The following is a 23,973-nucleotide window of genomic DNA, read 5'->3' as shown; positions in this document are numbered from 1 at the left end:
CTCTTGTTGCACTTTAGAAGTAACTTTCTCTTGTTGCACTTTAGCTCTGACATCCTTAGTCACATCATAAGTTATCTCCAACGGAAACAGTCGTTGAATCGGTCTTAGTATTTCTTCCCGGGCTGTTTTAAGTCTCACGAGTCTGCTAATTCCCTCTTTTCCTGGGATTATTTCTGTCACATGTCCAAGAGACCAGTTGATACGCTTCTGATTACTGTTTCCTACAAAAACAAAATCACCAACAGAAATAGTTTACCAATTTTGCCGTTTTGGCATTTGAATCAACGAACCTAAATACTCAGACCTGAATCTTTTCCCAGAATGCCTCTTGCAGATAACACATTTTGAGATGATCGATCGCACAGTTTTTCGGCCATTTAAGATCCAAAAATGTTCTCTCAGCAGGTTAACTAGCATTTGAGTCCCGACATGGCCGTGTCTTTTGTGAAAAGAAACTATTAAAAGCTTCATAACATGATGTTGAGAAGGAAGAACTACAGGTCTTCGAAAAGAATGGCTGTCTTCGCGATACTCAATTTTTGTTCTCAATCTGTTGATGCCATCCTCATCTTTGTAAACTCTTAAAGTTTTCAATTTCTCGTCTTTCTGGTTAGCGAATGCTTCACTTTGAATGATCTTTATTACTATTTTCTCCTCTTCTTCAAAGTCCTCTGCATCCAGAATATCACATTTTCTTAACTCTTTTGGTTTTTCAAGTTTCTAAAAAATCTCAATATCCAGCCGATCATATGTGAAATTTTCACATATTGCGAAAAGTAAAGATAGTACCAATCAGGTTCTTTCACATTCATGTTTTCGATGGCGTGAGCACTCAAACAAGCAGTCGGGGTAGACACAAGAGTTTTCTTTCGTTCCTTCAGCACTTCATCTTCATTGACTACTACATCCGAGAATGGCCACTGATCAGCAGCTAAATGTAGCCAGCCTGGGCCCTCCCACCATTTGGACTGCACTAGTGTCTTGGCAGAACAACCTCTACTTGGAAGGTCGGCAGGATTAAACGAAACAGGCAAATGCCTCCAATTTTCTTTAGAAGTCAAAGTTCTAATTTCAGCAACACGGTTTCGTGCGAAGGTACTCCAAGCATCTTCTCCCTTTATCCAAATTATCACGGTCGTTGAGTCAGACCACAAATAGATTTCTTCATGCGGGATCCCTCTTGTGATAGATGAGGCAAGGCGATCAGTGATTGTAGCCGCCAACAACTCTAGTTTTGCAATAGTGGTCTTCTTCTTTCCCGTTGGGGAAACTCTGGCTTTAGCACTTGACAACTGAACTTTGACATACTCACTCATCTCAACTCGAAGAAAAGCTACTGCTGCATAAGCATACATGCTCGCATCACTGAAAAAATGCAAGGAACATTTCTCATCCGCATCACCAGTTTTTAAGTATAGAGAAATTTGCACTTTTTCGAGATGAAATATGTCTCTCATCTAGGGATGACGAATATTTTACGAGCGGTTATTACGTAACCAATATCAAAAAGTCACAAATACCAGTGATCAATACTTTTCAAAGAGGGGTGTGATTCAAATCCTTGATACGATCTTACTGGTGATATTTCGATTACAGGTTTTGGATCACGATAGAAAGTAACAATCGATACGATATCACTGAAATTTACCGGAACCGTGACTTCGCTGGAAAGTAACAATCGATACGATCTGTCCAATGGAAGCTCTCGAACATAAAAGAAAAGGAGAAATCTGTGAACGGATTGAAAAGTGAACGGACCGGTTATTGGAATCATCGTATCACTGAATTGCATATCACTGAAATTTATCGGAGCGGTGACTTTACTGGAAAGTGTGAAGTCGCCGCTCCACTTCATGAGAGTAACCGGTCTTACTGGTATTCGTATGTGTTGATGCACTGTTCCATACAAATCGTCCCTAATTGCTTGTGATTTGACTTTGCATATATTCCATTTACTGGTGGCACCATCTATTGGTAGAATATAGAACTAAAGTAAACAATTTAAAGAAATGACATTTACATTTTATTCAAATTTTTCAGAAAATGGTTTACTCTAATGCAAAAATTAAATAAATAGTTTTGAAAAAAATTAAATTTAAGAAGTAAGATGAAATAGATAAATTAATTCAATCACACGTTACTTAAATTAGTAAATTAAGTATTAATTACAATTAATAAATTATATATTTAATATTAAATAATAATTTTAAATTAATAATATGATTGAAATAACAGATATTTGGAACAAATATTTAAAAATAACAATAGCAAAATTATTTGTTATTCAAAAAATCGTGGATTATGCATCTCTACTCTCATCCACTTTAGAAACTTTTCTCTAGTATCAGAGTCCACTTCTTCCTTCCAATTCAATTTTCGCTCCCAAGTTTTCTGTAGCAGCAGTTTTGAAAAGTATGCAACAGGACAAGTTGCACCTCGAATATCAGCAATAACTCCAATTTTTCCAACCGAAAACGATATAAGATATTTGGTATCAATTCAATCAAATTAACTCCAGTTTCTAAACAGTCATTGAGACTAGGGGCACCTTTCTGTCTGGCAGAAGCATCAAATAAAGGTTTGATTTTGGTTGTACTATTTTCTTTCAAAACAGGACGGTGTGGTAAATAATGTGCAGGGAGATTAATCTCGTCTTTAGTCACTTCTTCTATGATATTTTTTTCTAAACACTCCTCCATAGGCTTCGAACATAGACTTACAACTTTGTGTAATCTCTTCTCAGAAAGTTCAAAATTCTCCGGAAGTGGAAGATGATCCGTAGTTCCAAGTAAACTCACAATATACTTTTTGTTCTCTATTTTAACTGTGTCTAAAAAATGCTGCCTCGGTGTTTCTTGAAATTCAACAGCCGTCTTCTTTTCGGATGGGTCCGTGATACCAAGAGAGTCAAGAGTCCACAAATCTCTTATGCAAGCACTTGAGCATTGAAATGGTTAATAAGCTTGTATTCTCACTATTGGCACGTCCAATAACCGTTTGTTTCAATTAAAGTGATTCCAATTTTCAGTTGGTGAGGGTTTCCTGTAATCAGCTTTCCTAAAACATCAGCTCCTATAAGAATTTCAATTGGACCATTCAAATCTTCTGCTAAATGAATGTTGTAATCTCTAAGTTCTTTAAAATGTGACCCTCGTTTTCTAGATAATATTGAGTCACAAATCACTTTCTGTCCGAGTACTTCAAAATGGCAGTTATACTCCTCTGAAAAGCTTGACTAATATATCATATACACATCATGTTGGTAGGTTGAGGTATTGGAACCACCGAACAGTGAGTGTTGTAAATACTCTCTCCTTTTGGCCTTGTAATTCATTTCTTCAGCTGTTGCTTTCAGAATATACGACCTCTGAGATCCAGAATCAATGATGGCTCGAGCTTTACGTTTAGTGGTTTCTCCTCTCACAAGAATGGTTAAAGTTTGTAGAAAAACACTGGAAGATTTAGAGAAATTCGCCAGAGCTTCGTCGTGTTGTATCACTGATTATTGCAATTTAACATCTGTAGGGACAAAGGAAGAATCGGGTTCTGGTGACAATGTTCAACACAAAAATAAATGGTGTTTCTTCCCACATAATTGGCAGTTGAACTTGGAACGGCACATCTTCACTCCATGTTCCTCTCTCAAACACAAGAAGCAACAATGGACCTTCTCTACAGCACTTAGTTTTTCATTCAAAGTCAGTTTAGAAGTTTTTTTACAGTTCCATGAATTATGTACCTCAGTGCAAAAAATGCAGAGCATATTCTTATTGAGATTAGATGCCAAAAGATCAGTTGCTGTTGATACTCTGGTTTGAAACTTCTCGTTGGACTCTCGACTGTTGTTGGAAAAGCTGGATTTTTTATATTGATCAAAACTTTGGGAAGCTAACAAAATTCTTTCGTCTCCCTCCACTTCATCCTGGAGAAAGTCTAAAAATCGATCTAGATCATTACTTGGCATTTTCTTATTTGAAGAGGTATAATTTTCTTCGGTTAACCTCCTCACTCACTCGTCTATCTGTAATTCGGAATCGCTTCCATGCCTTTAAAGTCTCGTGAGGGAGAGAAGATTCAACTAGAGGGAACAACATTGCTGCATATTTATCCCTGGTCACTCCCAAAGTCCCTAAAACTCTTAGTTTCGTTTCTAACTGATCATACAATTTACGTATGGGGATTTTTTGCAACTTTTGTTTTAATAGTACGATAGACAACAGATCTCTCACGTAAACCTCAAAGAGCAACTCTTCTCTGCTATGGCATAGCTTTAACATTCACTGTACATAATTTTCACCGCCAGGGGAAAACTTTTAATCAACTCGTCAGCGGGTAAATCATTCTCCATAGCGTGTGCTAAATAAGCATATTTATCATGATTATCGAAGTTGGAATCGTTATCAATTTTTTGGAATTGTCCCCAAAAACACAGCCAATTCTTTATATTTCCATCATAAGTGGGTAAATTGATTTTAGGGTAATGCAATAAATTGTTCGGTGTAGTACTCACCGCTCCGGAAACAGTAGAAGCCGAAGAATGCCCTTTTTTCTCACCTAAAAGATCATGTAACTTATTTTTTTAAACTCGCCACTTATCAATATAACTCTCTGAAAAGTCGATTTCATTATTGATATTTTCCTCAGTCTCTTCGGAAGCAAACAATAGTTTCAAAATTCGTACTCACATGCTACCATTAGTTTCGCTTTCTCTTCTACAATTTTTAATTTCAAAATTTTATCTTCGATAGTCCATTCATTTTCAGAATTCAAAAAATCACTATGAGAAATCGTAAAGATTTTCCGATTCTGTTTTCGAGAATTTTTTTAGTTTCTCCATTACGAAAATATAACTAGCTCAAAAGTTATGGCTTACTCGAATCGTAGCAGATGTCTTGTGGCGGACGCCAGATGTCGGATATCGATCTCCAAAAACTCTATTATGGATCAATATTCCTAATTCTCAGTACTCATGTGATGTAGTATATAAAACTTAATACTCTTCAGAAACTTACAAAAAGCTTTTTATCTACTTTAACTACATCTAATTACATTCACGAACATCTAAAACTACGACTCACATCATTACATGACCATTGAAAACAGAAGTGCCCTTAAAAAGAAGTTGCCAGATGCAAGTAAGATACAACAAAGTTTAAAAATAATCTCGTAACCAGTCAGTTTTCTACAGCTTTCGTTTGAGGTTTTTGGAGCCTCAAAATGTGAAGGCAACAAATTGGCTATTTATCCCTTTTTTTATTTTTAGAGTCGGCTTTCACACTACAGATTTTCAAATATCTATCGTCTGCTAATGTAGTTTTATTTTGGAGTCGGCTTTCACAGTATAGTTTTTCCATTATCTATCTTCTGCTAATGTAGTATTTCCTTTGCAAATCACAGTGTAATTGCCTAACTCGTGCAACTTTTTTTAAAAATAAGCCAAACAAGTTAAAATATTGTTTGTTTAATCGATAAAGTTTTTTGTTTCAGGGATAATTTCAACTAATTAAAATAGGGTTATTAGAAAATAATGCAGAAGGTTGTCACATTTGGCGATTTATTGCCAACTAAAGTTACAACTTAATTTCTAAATTATACATTCTCTGAATTCTTACGAATTGTCTTAATTAATTTAAGACATTAACCAGTTTAAACCGGTTAACTCTGCCATATAATAATCTGAAACACAACAACTTAATTTGCAGAATAGTATTTCCTCAGACAAAGAGGAAACACTGGTGTTTTCTTTTTTTCATGTCTGATATAATGAGTCTGAAAAGCATATCTTTATGAAATTAAGATATTAGGCGAAAGTACAACTGTGGGATCCTTGAGGGATACAGTGAAAAGTCCGAATTAGTGTAACTGTTATTTATTTACAGGATACGGTACACACAGACAATTTACATACAAATTTTTAGAATAATTTTGAGATATAAATATAAGAGCATGGATCATAGCATGCAGTACATGCAGTCTCCTGTCCTGAACTGAGTCATAGCGCTACAAGCATCAGATGGCGCTGACTGTGACGTCATCACACTCGGTTATAGTTAATATTACAAGAGCGGCTACAAAACTAAATAAATTCTAATTTTTGATATAACTGTTTTTCCTTTTTTTTTCTTTCTCCTTTTTTATAAGCAGTTTCACACATACTATTTTTGGATTGATTTTTTTTTATCATCCTTCCACATCAGAAGAAAATTTAGAAAAAAAAATATATATATAGGAACAGGAGGATTGTTTGATATATTTTTTTTAATTAATAGCAAAAAAAAATTTTTTGAAGCTCATATACCTATTTGATTCAAAGATTTAAAAAAGATATCATAACTTCCGTTTTACACACCAAACTAGGGATGACGAATATTTTACGAGCGGTTATTACGTAACCAATATCAAAAAGTCACAAATACCAGTGATCAATACTTTTCAAAGAAGGGTGTGATTCAAATCCTTGATACGATATTACTGGTGATATTTCGATTACAGGTTTTGGATCACGATAGAAAGTAACAATCGATATCACTGAAAATGAACGGACCAGTTCTTGGAATTATCGTATCATTGAATTGCATATCACTGAAATTTATCGAAGCGGTGACTTCACCGGCAAGTGCGAAGTCACCGCTCCACTTTACGGGAGTGACTTTGACTTTCCGATATTCGCATTTGATGATGCACTATTCCATACAGATCATTTTTAATTGTTTACTGCTGGCGCCATCTATTGGTAGAATATAGAACTAAAGTAAACATTTTAGAGAAATGACATATAGTTTTAATTCACCTTTTCCAGAAAATGGTTTACTACCATAAATAAATTAAATAAATCGTTTTGAGAAAAAAAAATAAAATTTAATAAGAGGGCTGAAATAGATAAATTAATTCAATCACACGTTACTTAAATTAGTAAATTAAGTATTAATTACAATTAATAAATTTTATATTTAAATTAAGTAATAATTTTTAATTAATAATATGATTGAAATAACAGATATTTGGAACAAATATTTAAAAATAACAATAGCAATATTATTTGTTATTTAAAAAATAGTGGATTATGCATCTCTACACCAAACGTAGTTTCCGAATTCGATATGATTTTTTTTTTTGGAGTCGGCTTTCACAGTATAGCTTTTGAAATATCTATCGTCTGCTAATGTAGTTTTATTTCAGAGTCGGTTTTCACTCTATAGCTTTTGAATTATCTATCGTGTGCTGTTGTATTATTTCCCTTGGAAATCACAGTGGTATTGCCTAACTCGCGTAACGCTTTTTGAAAATAAACCAAACAAGTTAAAACATTGTTTGTTTAGTCGATAAAGATTGTTGTTTCAGGAATATTTTCAACTAATTAAAATAGGGTTATTATAAAATAATGCAGAAGGTTGTTACATTTGGCGATTTATCGCCAACAAAAATTACAAATTAATTTCCAAATTATACAATCTCTGAATTCTTACGAATTGGCTTAATTAATTTAAGTAATTTATCTGTTTAAACCGGTTTGAAACAATCACGAGACTATCAAATTACGCACGCATTGATATTGAGAAAAACGATGGGTATTTTTCATCTCAAAATCGATCGAGCTCCAAAACTTTGTTTAGCAGCTGGAAAAATTGAAAATGAAAGTTTTAAAAAATTATCATTATATATATGTATCTATCTATCTATCTATATATATATATAAATATATATATATATATATATATAGATATATATATATATATATATATAGAGAGAGAGAGAGAGAGAGAGAAAGAGAGAGGGGGGGGAGATAGAAACCGAGAGAAATCTCATAAGAAATCTCATGATTGTTTGAAACCAGTTTAAACAGGTTAATGACTTAAATTATTTAAGACAAATAATGACTTAAAAATAATAATGTTCTCACATGTTAGCTTGAAATTTGCGATAGTAGATTTCATTTTTAAAAAAATATTTGTTTTCAATTTTATTATAAAATTCCCCATTATCACGCACTTATCAATATTTTAACAGTTAACTAGATTCTAGATGCATTAATGTTGTGGAAAATACGATTATTTATAAAATTTGAAAATACAATTGTAAAAGTATATATTTCTGTCTTAATTTATATCTTTTATAAATCATTTTAAAAACTGTTTCTAAAATTTTACTCTGTTTTCAAGATTGGAGGATATTTTCATGAGCAGAATATATAATTTTTGGATGTGGTCCGACATTGTTTTCAAAGCAACAAAGACCGCCAAGGATTTCTATTACCATTTAAAAGTATTACAAGACTTTACGAAATCTGTAAGTTTATTTCAAAATACTTTATATCAAACTTTGTGCTTTTTTGTGTATATTTTTTTGGGGGAATAAAAGAAAAAATCGTAAATGCACATATTTATAGTTGGGATTATTAAATAAGAAATTTCGCAGTTTCAATTGCAATAGAGGGCTGCGTTGAGCTGGTGGTTAGTTCTCGGCTTCGGAATCGGAGAGTTCGAGACCCAATTCCGCCGAAGAACCGTCGTGCAAGTTGGTTTGGTGCACGTTAAATCCAAACGGCTTACCGCTGCTGTGGTGTGAAAGTTTGGAGAGGGGGTGTCAACTCAGGAGTCATTCTCGTCATCTCACTATGGTATATATATATATATATATATATATATATATATATATATATATATATATATATATATATATATATATATATATATATATATATATATATATATATATATATATATTTTAACTCTAATTTCAATTTAATTAATTTTCATAGTAACTGTATCTTAATTTAGCCCATAGTGACTTCATTCTAAAATATTCTCTTATTTCGTGATCCAATTCCACTGTCGCTGCTTAATTGATTCAAGAGAGGCTTCATGAAATTGCTTGGTCAGCTAAACGCCGAGATACTTTCACACGCTCGGCGTGGGGGGGGGGGGGGGGTAAAAATTTCCAGTGGGCACATTCTTTCTTAAAAGATCCCTGTGTTTCCCTTGCATGTGATTGACATGCGTCAGAAATCCCTATCAGAGACTTATTAATATATTGGCACTGTGGAGAAATATTTTCCCTGTCAAGATCTAAGGTTATATAAGGCGAGGGATAATTTATTTCGGCCCTTCTTCATCACTTCGGCATTTTGTACTGCGCTGCGGCGGACGTCTTGTCCGCGTCTCTGCTTGTAAATAATTATGCTTTCCCGATGGATATTGAAAATAATTTTAAAAGATAAAAGAAATCTCTTCACTGTCTTCGGGCTGCATCATGCTTCACAGCAGGTGGTGTTACGTATTGAAAAGCCAACGGGATTCGAAAAGTATTACATATATATATATATATATATATATATATATATATATATATATAGTTGCAATTTCACACCAGATTCGTATAGTTTTAAATGATTTTAAGAATTAAATGATTCGACATAAATATTTTAAAGAGCATGTATGAAAATTTTGTGAGAATCGAAATCTCATCGAAATATTGGTGACATTATTCTAAATGGGATGTAATCAGGTCAATTTGTGAATAACACCATTGTCTTATCAAAGATTTTTTTCCAAACAATATAAATTCATACGGTGGAAATTTCCAATTGTGGGAAAGGAGTTGAGAGCAGCTCTCTAAAAATGGAAGAGAACGGATTAATATTTTCAAGGAGAGAATTTATCTCGCCGAAATGATTCTTAATATTCAAGCAATATGATTAGAAAAACCAATTTTTATTAATTGAATAAAGATACAAATAAAAGGATAACAGGATAAACAGTTTAAGGATAACAGTATTTTTAAATCCTTTTGAAATCCTTAGGTTATCAAAGAGAAAAAAGCTCGCTACTTACAAAATCAAGAAGAGTTTGAGAAGAAAAAGCGCAAGGCACTGATGGACATGTTGCTGGAACGACATTTCAAATTTCAGGACATGAATGAAGACGACATCCGAGAAGAAGTGGATACCTTCATCATGGAGGTAATAATCATCTTTGCTTTTTCTTTCGGCGCCTATAGGAAATGAATTTTTAAATAGTTGATAGTTGAAAGGTATTTTAAATTTCCTATACCCTTACATACAATATAAATATTATGACAAAATCATTCGACAATAACGCACTTAAATCCACTAATCACATAGTGTTATACATTAACTAAACGCTAACCCCGCGGCTTTAGCTTGCATCTATTTGTTCTATGTATGTATGATAAAAAGAATCAAAATAAATATATTTCTTAGTCTTAAGGATTTTATATTCTATGCTTTAAAAGTTTAAAACCATTCCTCAAAAGTTAAGGATTGATTTTAAGGTAAAGGCTGAAAGGTTTAATTTTAAGGATTCATTTAAAGATTTGGATGAATCAGTTGGGGCTACGTGTAAAAATTAGGATTTAGATTCTTAAATTTGGCTGCACATAATTGAAGAAACATGCATTACCTACGTTCTTATAGCGTTTTTAATGGATTAAATTTTTGAGTAAAAAGATTAGAAATATCAGGAAAAGAAATTCTAAAGGCGTTTTGTTCTCATACCCATAAAAGTTCATTTTTCTTAATGTGCATTGTGATTATGATTTCTCTTCAGCATCCCCTAATATGACGAAAATAACATTAATATATGTCAAAAAATTTGAGTGATCAAAAAACAACTTGTAAAAACGCTAGTTGAAAATATTTTTTTTTTTTTTGAGAAAATTTTTGAAAGACTCTATTGATTTTTTATGAAGATCAAGCCTACTTCAAGTTTTATTCTATTTCAAATTTATTTTATCAGTTGGCTATTTCAACCAAGAGGACATAGTAATTGCCATTTCTTTATTTACTGGGAGACAATAAGGATTAGCATACATTCCAAATTTATTCAAAGTGTGGGAGCAGTAACCTTCTGGGTTGTTGTTATTTGTTCCTATTTTTTATCTTTTAGTCGTAGAGAAAGAGATAAAAGGAATAAATACCTTCTATAGTTTCTTGGTATTTACTCTTTTGATATGTTTGGCACATGGGCTGGAAATATCTGAAAATACCTTTAACCGTAATCCATTCAAAGTAGGAGTTCAACTCCACGATCGATATTTTGTGAGGGAATCCGTCTTTTCATTCCAAGAAATATCTGTACGCACCAGACTTCAAGCGTATATAGTCTTTTAGTATAGGGTTGCTCTAATTAAAATCTTCCGCCCTGCTTTATGAATCATTTTGGGGGATTTTAAAGATAGACAGTTGAAGGCTTTTAGAACAGAGAAACAAACTTCAAAATTATTTTTTTTCTGGACCTGAGAGGTCACCAATGACTGAACAGATTGCAAAAGCTTCGGCCACAATAATGGAATTAATGAAACGTATTCGATAAGCGAAATGTGTAATAATAATATTTTTAAAAAGGATACTAAAACAGCATTCCAACAATTTACAAGATTTATATAAGTCACAAATAAACAGTGCTGTTTCGTCTTATCAACAATTTCGGATGTCCGTCGTGAAATATGCCCTATAAATCACTTTTAAGAGGATTAAATTGAAGTGTGACTAGAACAATTATTTAAAAAAAAATTTTGCAAATAATAATTTACATAACAGTGGTAATCAATATAATTTGATCCTTTTAGGTTTGAGTATTCCTGTTCACATGACAGTTACTGTCCATTATATGTGTTGTCATGGGAGCTGAAGGCTTCAGAAGACGTTTTTAATATTTGTAAAGTAATTTGGTGAATATTTTCTTACTAGGGTCACGACACCATCGCCATTTCTATGATCTGGACCCTGTACCTCATCGGTCTTCACCCAGAAGTTCAAGCTAAGCTCCACGAGGAACTGGACAGGACATTCGGAAGTGACAGGGATTCGGCTATAACGATAGACGATCTCAACAATCTGAATTACATGGAATGTGTCATAAAAGTAAGGCTTTCCTTTAAAGCATTAACATAGTTTTTATACAGAAGTACATGGTAATAATAGATTTTAAGAAAAATGTAAGCTATTGCCTAGTTTTATGAGGATTGGTACATAAAGTCATTTTTTTTACATTTCGATTCTAACTTATATAGTAGTAAGAAAAATTAAAACGCTGATTGTTTGCCAAATCAATTGAGGCGTGTGAAGTAGTAGCCACAAAATTTGAAGCAGATGGCCGAGTTTGTTTATTTCTGTTATTTTTATAAACTATCTTATTCAAGTTGCCTCTAAAAATATAGTTCAAGAAAAGTAAAGGAGCAGTGAATGATTATTTGGAAGTTTTTTTCCGCCAGATGAACCACCATGTCACTTTGAGAAAGATCGTGGTAGATTTTGTTGTTGCAATATATAAACTTCACTTTCAAAAATAATACGAGAACTGATATTGGGAAGAACTTAGACAATTTGAATCCAATGGAAGATACACGGAAAAATCTGAACGACCGGATAGCCGCAACAGCAACACTGGTAAAAACTGCGGTTGAGTCCTCAGACCCATCACAGGTCAAGGTACAACCCTTCCTAAAAGAAGTACATCCCGTCATCGATGGGAGGAGCCAGACCCCAACCTTTACATTTATCCTCGAGGGTAGCAAGAACCAATCACCATGACGGAAGCACCTCATCCTCCATTATGACACGAACCCCTCCCCTTCGTGACACAATCAGATAGTCCATATACACAGCAGATTTTCAGTGATATCGGGTTTCGAATTTGTGAATAAAAGTTCCGAAGCTGAGATTTACAACAAGCAACGAAAGTAAAGATTTGAGAGTGAATGAACCCACTGCAGGTGTTTACATCACAACATATGGTAAAATCTTTATGAAGATTCTTCTTATATGATGATACCCGCTACTACAGTTATCTGATAAAGTCAATTCATTGTAAGAGAATATGAATGAAAACAAAGATTAGAGGCCTTTACACATTGTAATGAACTCTTTTGAGTAAAATCTTATCTATTTCAGTTTACAAACATTAAATTGTATTAGTCCTGTCATCAAATCTGAAGGTAACTAAAATAGAAAACATTTTTGAAATGTTTTGAACTTCTTATTCAGTACTACTTTAAAATCCTGAAATCATATCTTTCTATTTTTGTTCTGAAGTATTTCTGTCACTCATCCAATATCTAATCAATTTTAAATTGAGAAATCCTTTGAATGGATTTAAAAGAAACAGGCGATAAAAATAAAATATTTAATGGATTACTTAGTGAAAATTGTGAGAAATAATTATTCTTTTTAATTAGTTCTTATTATGCAAGATATAGCAAGAAAACAGCAGGGTTGTTTTTGTTCCAACAAGCTGATAATTTAAGAAATGATAAATTAAACATCGAAATGTTAAGTGTCTCTTCCGTATTATTTACTTATTTTTCACTATCACATTTCGCTGTTTGACTGGAAAAGAGAATTGCTTCTTAATGTTAAATTCTGCCTTAAAAATAAGATACCCCTGACAAAATTTCTTTTTTATTGCAATACTGAGTCATTCATATATGGCATAAATGAATGCTTATAGTTTATGTCAATTTTGATTTAAAATTTTCAAAGATAGTGTATAAAATATTGAGAATTGTCTATGTATGACTGACGAAAATCAGCAAATACTTTCGACATCAAAGGATTTGTGCGCATTGAGAGGACACTTGAAAGTCAAAACAATCAACTAACAGTATTGCCTGTATTCAGTGGTGGGGAGGTGGTCGGCCGTGCACAAGAATATTGCCCGCAGACTCTAGTTGAAATGGTGCGCAGGAATCGATGTGTTCTATCACAATTCGATTGTGATAGAATCTGGAAAATCAAATTTGTGACTTATTCATCAGGAAAACATTCTGAATCTAATATTAAGTGCATGTTAAATCGATTTTAGCCGAACAGGGGATACCCATCCTAAGAAACCAACTCTATTCTCTGTTTTCCTAAACGTGGATTTTCTTTATTACTTTCTAGGGTCAAAGAAAGTGCTAGAAAGACCTATGGATGTAATAAAAGATGAATTAAAGAAAAAGCTTTATTGTTAAGTAGAGCTTTCAGACCATCATTTGAGACAAACTTTTGAACAATGGAGAATTCCAATGGAATTATTAAACCTCAAATTTATAAAAAAATTAAAATGTAAAAGTTTTAAACTTTGATTTACAATATTTTTAGCTGTTTCTGGTATTTATGTCTAATGATGTTTTTATCTTGTATAAAATTCATTTGTATCTCATTGAAACTTGGCATTTCTATGTATATAGGAATCCAACAGAATCTACGCTGTTGTACCAATTTTCGGAAGACAGGTCTATGAAGATACTGAAATTTGTAAGTATGTCCATGTGTCCTATCAATACCTTGTAAATCTGCAATAGATCCATGATAGAAAATTACTTTTTTAAAAGCATGTAGTTTATAATAATGAGATTTAAAACTATTAATATACAGACATGTAAAAATCGTCCTAAACTTTCTCTGAAAGTACTTTTCGCCCAAATAAGGAAAGTATATATGACTTTCATAAAATGATATTCGATTTTTTTACAAAATAATAAAGGGTAAATAAATTTGTCCTCTTTAACTGAATTTATTTCTCTTTTCAATGAATGTTTGTAAGATTATATTAACATTTTCAGTTATTAGAATAGCTTTAACAGTTCTGAAATTTTCCAGGAAATATCCAAGGATTATCTTAAACAAACTAATAAGTATTATATAAATCTCAATTCCAATTTGAAGGTAGTTACATAGTAGTTGCAAAAATAAAACGAGTGAAAATATTTCAGTCGAATAATATTGCATCATACTTGAGTTACTGCATCACCATGACTTCTACATCTAACTGCAAGTTTTCAGTCATCTAATTGTTGATGTCACTATTTTTATTTTCTCCTACAATATGAGCAATGAGCTATGAAATTAAATTGATTTGAAACACTTGGAGGTGTATGCATTACATGATCAGGAAACCTTGCCATATTAATGAATTATCTGCAAATAATCATCGAAGAATAGACCAAGTAAATAATATATAAAACCCATGTTTCTTAGCAAGTATTCGTTTCCTGGTTCTTTGAACATAAAGACGTGAGACGATGACGTTTCCATTCCTACGTTACTAATGATTCGAGTAGCCTAAACTCTCCGGACATTTGTGTATACAGTACAATCCCGAGTATCGGCTAAATGTGGCGGAAAGGCAGGCCGAATAACAAAAAAGCCGGAGTTCTATGAATTCATTTCTTTGTCCACCAATACCAGAAGACAAAGTTTTTATACCAAAACGCACTGTTATAATATTCTTTTTCTCATTTATTGAATATTAAACCTTTTTATTTACCTCAAGCTACGTAAAATGTGAACGCAGCCTCGAACAGGTGTAAATTCTGTAATGCCCAACTTAAATGATGGAAACGTAAAGAAAACATTCACGCAAATCATAGGCCTAATTCGTAAGTAAATTGACTCCAGCTGATGATAGTTCACACTGGTAATTGGTACACAGATAAGAAAAAGTAATCTTAAGATAAGAGTCAAAACTTACAGCCTTTAGTTTTTGAAAAACTAGGCCGGATAGTACAGAATCCGGATGGTCGCACCGGATACTTGGGAGTTTACTGTACTTTAATAAAATTATTGTATACGTAATTTAAATTTAAAAAATGGTTTTAAACTATTTTTCCTATTGAGTAAATTTTTGCATGCATAATAATATTTAAAGAAAGCAAAATATGGTCCCCTCATTTTACAGTGAAAATTTATTACTATGTATTAAGCTTTAGTATAGGATGTGCATTTACCTAGGGGAAATTGTTTTAAAAATGTGTATGCAAAGTATTTTGTGTATTCTTAGGCGGTTACACTGTTCCAAAAGGTTCTTCTTGCATGGTGTTGAACTATTACCTGCACAGAGACGAAACCATTTTCCCTGATCCTGAAAAGTTTGATCCAGACCGATTTTTGCCAGAAAACGCGGCTGATATTCCCGAATATGGATTCCTTCCTTTCTCCGCTGGACCTAGAAATTGCATTGGTAAGAGTTATTAACGGTGATGAAGCTTTTTTCTTCAATTCTATAAATTATTCTTTATTCCAATTTCTTAAAACTGCGTTACATTTTAGCATTAAAAATGCTTTTTTAAATTTTAAATGCGTTATATTCAAGATAAGAACTACATGAATAAACTCGGGAATAATTGCATTTCAGTTGAAAAAAATACATTATGAATGCGGACACACCGATACTTTTTAAATTGAAAATTTGTGTGTGTGTGTGTGTAAGCACATATTTTTTTAATCAGAAGGTAGTTTCGAAAAACAGTTAAGAGACTTTGCATTTTTTAAGTTCGCTTTAATCCATTCCGGAAGAAGGCGCGGTCAAGGCACGTCCGCCAGAGCTCGTCACAAAAGCAAAAGTGCGGAAGAACGAGAAATAATTCCTCGTTTTATATAACATGAGATATTGACAGGGAAAATATTTTTTTACAATTCTAATATATTATTAAGATTCTGTTAGGGATTTCAGACGCATTTCAATTACAAATAAGGGAAACACAGGGATCTTTTAAAAAAGAATGTGCTTATTGGATATTTTTCTAGCCCTCCAAGCGGAGCATGTGAAAGTTTCGGGGTTTAGTAGAATCAGCAATTTTATAAAACTTCTCTAATTAAGATAATTCTAAATTAAGATAAAGCTTTGGAAATTAATTTGGATTAAATTAAGAGTTTAAAATATCATTACACCCCCCCATATATATATATATATATATATATATATATATATATATATATATATATACACGATTCCAGTAGTGGCACACATTATTCAGTTTAATGACGAGTAATTTTTTCATGTAAAATGACGAGTGTAGCTCGTCATTGGTATTTCATGCCATTCAACACAATGACGAGCTGTACTCGTAATGTGACTGAGCTACTATTGAATATGATAGTAAATTTGGTTTAAAATTTCGAGTGTAGTGAATCCGGCAGCATTTTCATTACTTATGTTAATATCATACATCACTGTCACATATTGTTTACCGATAGAATTCTTGCCATAATCCACACTGAAACTGTTTTTAGTCAGCATGATTTCATTCTCATATGCATTAAATGATAACATCTGTCCGGTCATATTTTTATTAAGAAAAAAAACGTGTTGTGAAAAAAACAGCGTAATGGGTAAGTGTAATGCAGATTTTGAAGATCAAGGTGATTGGAGAGATTCTGAAGAATAAGTAGAAATAGACATAAAGAAGACGAACACATGTTAGGCTATTAAGAAGTGATTCTAATGAATGCTCTGCGATCGTAAACACATCATCAGGAGAATGAGTTTGGAAGGAATAGATAATTTGCCTAAAATACAGAAATTTAATGGGAGCACCTCTATAAAAGAGTTGATTTTGCTAAAATTAGGTGATAATTAGATATCATTAGAAGTTTTTGAAGAAATGTTGAATGTGAATTACGAAATACAATTATATTCCATTCCAAATCAATAATAATTTTAATTAGCATTAAGTAAAAGCTATAAAAGGAATCAAGTTTTTTAAATAAAAATAAAATGGTTATTCCATGCACAACTATTAATTATTAAATCTTATCGGAAGGGATTAATAAAATAATATCACCATTTTTTTCTTAAAAAGGACTCTATCAGGAATATAATGATATTCTTTTGAATTACAGTTATTTTTAGAAAGAGTTATTCAAAATAATGTTATTAAAAGGTGTAAAATCAAGATCAAATTTGAAATTTTGAAATGTATATCAATTCTACACAAATATAATACGGTTTAAATTTTAAACAGTGAGACATTTTTATTTCAATAAAAATCTATTAATTTTAATGAAATTAGGAAAGGAAAAGATTAAGTTGTTAAAAATAATTAAAATTTTAAATCTTGAACTAATGCTAATTTATCACTGGAATTTCAGAATTTATAATTCCTTTTTCTGAGTATAAACTTTTAGGAACATTTTTCTTATTATGATGGTTTAAAAAAGCAAAAAAAAAACAAAAAAACATAGTAAACGCAAAAGAAATCGTAAATAATTACTGACTAAATATAATTGAATAATATTTAAGAGATGCAACGACACATAGGCGACTAAATGTAAACATCTTGAGCCAAGCCAATTTTCAAAACTTAAGTATTCCCTTTCAATTTGATATACGAAAATGCCATTCGCCAATCGCAATTTGAGTTCTAGAAATAAGATATTTGCAAAATGTATTTTTGTAACGATTAATATTTTTATGACTTTAATAATACTGCAATTCTAAGAATTTTCTAAGGGCAATTTCTAAGAATAATTTGATATTCACAATTCTATTGAAAATAAAATTGCAGAAGAAAAAAATTATGACTTATTGGAGAGTTTCTTAAATGTTTGGTTGAATTATTAAGGGTTTACGTGTACATGATTGCTTTATTTGTATCTCAACTGAATTCGGGGAAATAACTGTCACTTTCGATAAGCTGATTAAAATGAGGATGATCTCGGCAATCCATTTTATACTTATCACAAAACAAATAGCTTTCAAATGGAACATTGATAGGATTGTTATTTTTCATCTTCAACTGATAAAGCAAAAAGTTTTAATAAACGATAGTTTGCAAAATTTTTAGCGAAAGCTGAATCAATAATCTAGGATTTCGACATACATCAATGCTAAACTGATCATGTTTTGGTCATGTTTTTATGTAATTTATCAATTAATTAGAAGAAAAAAGAATTTTTTGATTAAAAAACAATAGTTTATATGAATTTTCAAATATGGCTTGGTAAAATATTTTAATAATCTTGCATGACATTCTTCAATAGTTCAAGGAAATGGAGAAAAAACATTTAAGAGAAATGAATAAATTGTATTAACAGGGTTAGAAAATTATTTAAATACTTCTAACGAATTTTGAGAACTTCACTAACGATTTGGTCAGTTCACAATAAAATGCAATTGGAAATATTTTTAATGATACATTACATTAAACAAGGAATTCAAGAGAACATTATTGAACTTTAAAAAATTTTAAATTTATTTCAAGTGATTTTACATCTTTTGAAAACGAAATTCGAAAGAATAGAATTATTAGATTTATGAATAATGGTAGGATGGCATTAGTTGTATTTGAAAGCAGCAGAGTGCCGTAAAAATAAATTTCGAAATTAGATATTCGTAAATCGAAGATGATGAAGGAATGAGATGAGATGCAGTTCTGTAAGGTGTGCGCGCGTTAATGTCTTGTCGTCTCTTTCACTTTTGTCTTTGTTTTGTGTGAAATTTGATCATTAAAGAAATGTTCCCAAAAAAAATAAGTCATTTCCCTTCCACTGCACGGATCATAATGATCTACATTCCGCCACAATTTTCGATTCTTTCAAATTATTTCTACCTCATTCTCCCCCTTTTCTAAGTGATGTTACTAATTCAGTGGCCGGCACTGGATATTATTAAAAGAATAATAATAAAAATTTGACTCACTCCTCGAAAAAGTTAGCATCACTGAGTAAATCTTTGCATACGTTTGATACGCTCAGATAACGCTTTATTTAACGAAAATAAATCATTCATATAAAAGGAATAAACTTTCAAAAAATTTTAATTTTTCCCTTGTAAGAACATAAATTATTCAAATCTGTTTGAAGCATCGCAGCGAGAATGTTTCAAGCTTGATTTGTTTATGTTTTTCGAAGCTTTATTCCTCATTATAGCAACGATAAAATACTTAAGAAAGTGAATCTTAATACGAGTTTGTATAAATTAAATAAATAAGGAAATTTATAAAATATAATAGAAGTTATTTTGAAACATTTATTGAAAATAAAGAAATAAATTGTACCTATCAAAAACAGGTTCCAATGAATAGGATTTTTTCGAAACATCAAATGGTTTAAAAACAGTTCTGGTGTAGTAATAAATTTCTAATTTACTGAGGAAAATCGATAACTTAAAAATTATTTTTCATCCCAAATCTGATAAATATTTGGAAAAATAATTTTTTTTGTGACCTCCTACGACATGCAAAGTTTACTAACTTTAGAAGAAACGATTTGCCCTACTTTGCATTTCCAAATATGTTTTACATCTGGCAAAAATCATGATGCATCGTTCAATTTATAGACATCATTCAATTTAAAAATTTTATTATATTAATAAATTTAATCTAGCAGTTAACAGCGTTTGAAATAAAATTGTAAAAAATAATACTTAAAAAAGAGTTTTATTTAAAGTTTAAATATATAAATCTCTCAGATTTGTGCCCTGAAATGATAAAAGAATTAAATTCAAATAACAAAGAACTAAAATATCGTAATGAAGTTTCACAGTCTAAGATTCGTATCATCCAAACTACAACAATAAAGAATTCTTCTAATATTTCTTTCTTTCTTTTTCTTTGAAATTTCATTCTCTAAACGGACTATGTAAAATTGATACGATATCACTATCTTACTAATCTACAAACTACCCTCTATCCTTCGCGTTTATAAACAAGATCCATCGTTATTATTATTAATTTAATACAATGACTACACTTCCAAATAGATAGCAGAATAATCTGTAGTTTTGTTTCAGACGGTTAAAACTATCTTTATCGAATGCGATGAAATATTTGTTGTCTTTTGTACTGGCGCTTTCTTTATCTTTTATTATAAGCATTAGTTTCATTCATGCTGTCACTAAATGTAGAATATAGATTCACCTGTTTCACCAGAAATAACTTAGAAACAAATTTTAATATATATAAGATAGAAATCATGGATTATACTTTGATATGAAAGAATTTTGTGGAGCATGAAATGAACTCCAATTAAATAAGCAAAATTGATTTTGGTTATAAAAAGACTTCTCAGAGTTTATTTCAGTTCACAAATTTCATATAACAACATTATGTGGAATTAAAGTTTGTCGATCCATTATTAGAACTGGAGAGTTCTTGCAATCTTTGAAGTAATCTGAATTAATTTTGTTTGGCATATTTTCAACGTTGCGTTTCTGATATTTCAATGATTTTATGGAATACAAATCATTACCTAATCAAATATTGTTGTAAAAATTTGTTTCGGACCTACAAAATCACAAAAAAAATCAAAAGAATACTTATATTTGTGTTTAAGCGTCAGTCAAAAATGCTGAAAAATCTTGTATTCATATTCAAATAAATAAAAATGGGATAAAATATATTGTTTCGGATGCATACCAGTCTGTTCTTAATTGTAGCGATATTCCGAAATCAGCACTTTTCAACTGCTAATTTGTCTTTTGTTTTTATTTTTAATTTCCATCCCCACAAAATTAATTTCTTTAATTTTATTTTTATCATTTTCAGTTAGCATCACAAGACTTCCATCTTATAAAATATTATTAAAAATTTTCATTAACTATACGATCAAAAATAAATATTTCCATTATTATTATTATTATTACCATTATATATCTGGTCGCCCCGGCTTGTTTTCGACGATTTTGCCGATAATTTGGCGACGTGCTATTATCACGGGCGACGTTATACCAAGCATTTCTCGACCTGTTTTATCAATGGCCGATTAAATACCAATCATTTCCCCATGTGTTTTTGCATAATATCTGTAACATAGAAATGCAAATATTTTTTATTTTCAAGATTATATACTAAGGGCATAATAACTATAACATCTGAGTCTAATTTTTACTGAATTTTCAGGTAAGGCATTCGCTATGCAGGAAATGAAGACTATCCTCAGTAGTATTTTGAGGAGATTTGTTCTACAATCGCTTGATGGAAGGGAGAAAGTGAAGCCTCTATTTCATGTGGTTCTAAGCAACTCGATACCCGTTCGCATTCGATTCCGAAACAGATCGAATGATAACTGACAGTGATTCTCGTCTTTTTTTTTTATGTTAGTAGTTATTGAAGCAGAGTTCCCAAATTCCATTTCACCAGGCTGGGCACGCCATGATCCTTTTTCGCCTTTTAGTAAAATTCATTATGTTAATTCCCAGTATGCGGAAAAGAATAAAAATGACAATAACCCTTTCAAAAGAAAAAAAAATTAAGATTATTCTTTCATATGTGATTTGACTAGGCATAGACTCATAGCATCATTTGCATTTCTTTTACATTTCATCCTCAAATATGAAATAAGTAATGATTTATTTTTGCTTCTAAAATATATTCGAGATATATATATTGTTATGTGATCTGTATTAAGTCAGTAAAAAAAATTGCAATGTAATAAAAATACTAATTTAATAAAGTTTTGAAAATTGTTGCTTGTCTCATTATTGTTATTCGTTTATTCGAAATTACAGGATTATACTTTACATCAAAATAATTCAACTTTTCTACTAGTTAAATATAAATATGAATTAATTCTCACATAATAGATATGTTTAACGAATAGCAAACATCAAGTCGTGCTAAATCGTTTCGTTTTCTCATCTCTATTTATTGAGATAAATACTTAAATATGTTATGGGACAGAATGCATATCATCCATTAAGTGGTTTATAATTGGAAATTTTCCAGTTGAAACTTTGCCGGTTTATAATTTTGAGAAGCAGTCATTAATCTTGAGATATTTTCTTTGAGTAATAAATTTGATGCCAACAATGTATTCGAATAAGAACAAAATCTATTGCTTTACTAGAATTACTGTATTTCTCATTTTTCTATAAGAATTTGTTTGAATCTTAGTTTCATAAAATGCTGTAAAATTATGGTTACAAAGTAGAAATACTTCTGAGTCAATGTGAAGTATCTAATTTAATCAAACTATACAGTTTCTGACTCTTTGTATGTTCTATTTTGAAACTGTATAGTATTGAATTCATTTTCACCAATTCCTTTCATTCTTAGAAAAATAATTGGGGGCGTTTTTCTTTCTTTCAATTATAAAATCATGATCAATATTTTTTTTAAATGCAAGTTGATTTTATAATTCTAAATTAAATATAAACAAAAAGCTGTATTCTAAATTAAATATAATTCTAAGTTAAATACAATCGGAAACAATGAACATGTTTATCATTAGAGTTTTCCATTGTTTTGGCTGCCTCAACAAATAAAATAGTTGTTTGAGAGAATTCCCGGAAGTGACTTATCATCTTTTTTAATCACTTCATTCCTTTAGAGGGAAGACTTTTAAACACTTGCGTATTAAGACTCTGGTCAAGAAATCGGATCCTCACTTAACGGAATGCAATACTGGGGATTTAATTCTTTAGGATACATTTCCAATGACCGGACATTCATCAGTAAGTGTTGTATAAGCTCTTGATAGCTATTTCGCATTAAACTTAAGATTGTTATTTCTATTCGTGGCAGACTGTCCACACACACGGAATCAATATCAGGACTATCAAAATAAAACTGGAGCCTGGCAATCTTCATTTATGATTAAGGATAACAAAATTTTTATTCTAATTATCTAAGTGGCATATTTTCAGCAACCATTGTCATGTTTGACAACTTCTATCTAAGTAATTTTATTAGTGTAAATTAATTTAATAGTGTAAAAATTAATTATAATGTAAAATATATAATTATGCAAAAAATTTGAAACGAAGAAAAAAAAAAGCGTCTGTAACTTCCTAAAAAAAATTTTAAGATGTATACAATTGTTAATCTTAACAATGTTTTAAATTTAAGTATAACTTAGCTTCAATTAGATTCAGTAGGAAATACCTTTATCAGCAACGTTTTTGCCAAACCTCCGTGCTATAATTCAATTTTTCGTGTGAAAAACATGGTGTGCCCAAATCTAAACCGCAAACAGACATCGTTTAGCCTTGCGACTTATTGATTGTCATTGTGAATGCCAATCTAATAGGAAATTGAACGCGTTTGAATTCAATTGGCACGTCTATGAGAATCATTGGCATTCGTGGCAGAAAAACATTTTCGGTTCGGAATTTGCCATTCAAAATGGTGGTTTCGATAATGTTTTTATCAATTTTATAATGACTAATCACGTGCCATTGCACAGCCGTGGTGGGTTCAAATTCCGAAGTAAAATAACCGGAGATTCAACTTTCAATCGTAGAAGGTGTGGTG

The 23,973-nt window shown here is 31.3% G+C and overlaps 1 protein-coding gene across 1 annotated transcript in view; it reads left to right on the top strand.

The window, feature by feature from the left end:
* Nucleotides 1-22,189, top strand: part of LOC129981731 (cytochrome P450 4V2-like) — a 37,767-nt gene extending 15,578 nt beyond the window's left edge. Inside the window, exons 6-11 of the mRNA XM_056092692.1 lie at nucleotides 8,160-8,286; nucleotides 9,800-9,958; nucleotides 11,708-11,881; nucleotides 14,191-14,257; nucleotides 15,783-15,962; nucleotides 21,622-22,189. Coding sequence (XP_055948667.1) covers nucleotides 8,160-8,286; nucleotides 9,800-9,958; nucleotides 11,708-11,881; nucleotides 14,191-14,257; nucleotides 15,783-15,962; nucleotides 21,622-21,791 — 877 coding nt within the window. The 3' untranslated portion in view covers nucleotides 21,792-22,189. The remainder of the gene's footprint in view (nucleotides 1-8,159; nucleotides 8,287-9,799; nucleotides 9,959-11,707; nucleotides 11,882-14,190; nucleotides 14,258-15,782; nucleotides 15,963-21,621) is intronic.
* Nucleotides 22,190-23,973: the final 1,784 nt, after the last annotated feature.

This window comes from Argiope bruennichi, chromosome 8, assembly GCF_947563725.1.
Source record: "Argiope bruennichi chromosome 8, qqArgBrue1.1, whole genome shotgun sequence".
Lineage (NCBI taxonomy): Eukaryota > Metazoa > Arthropoda > Arachnida > Araneae > Araneidae > Argiope > Argiope bruennichi.
Note: the sequence above shows the minus strand (reverse complement) of the source record. Positions and strands in the feature narration are given on the sequence as shown.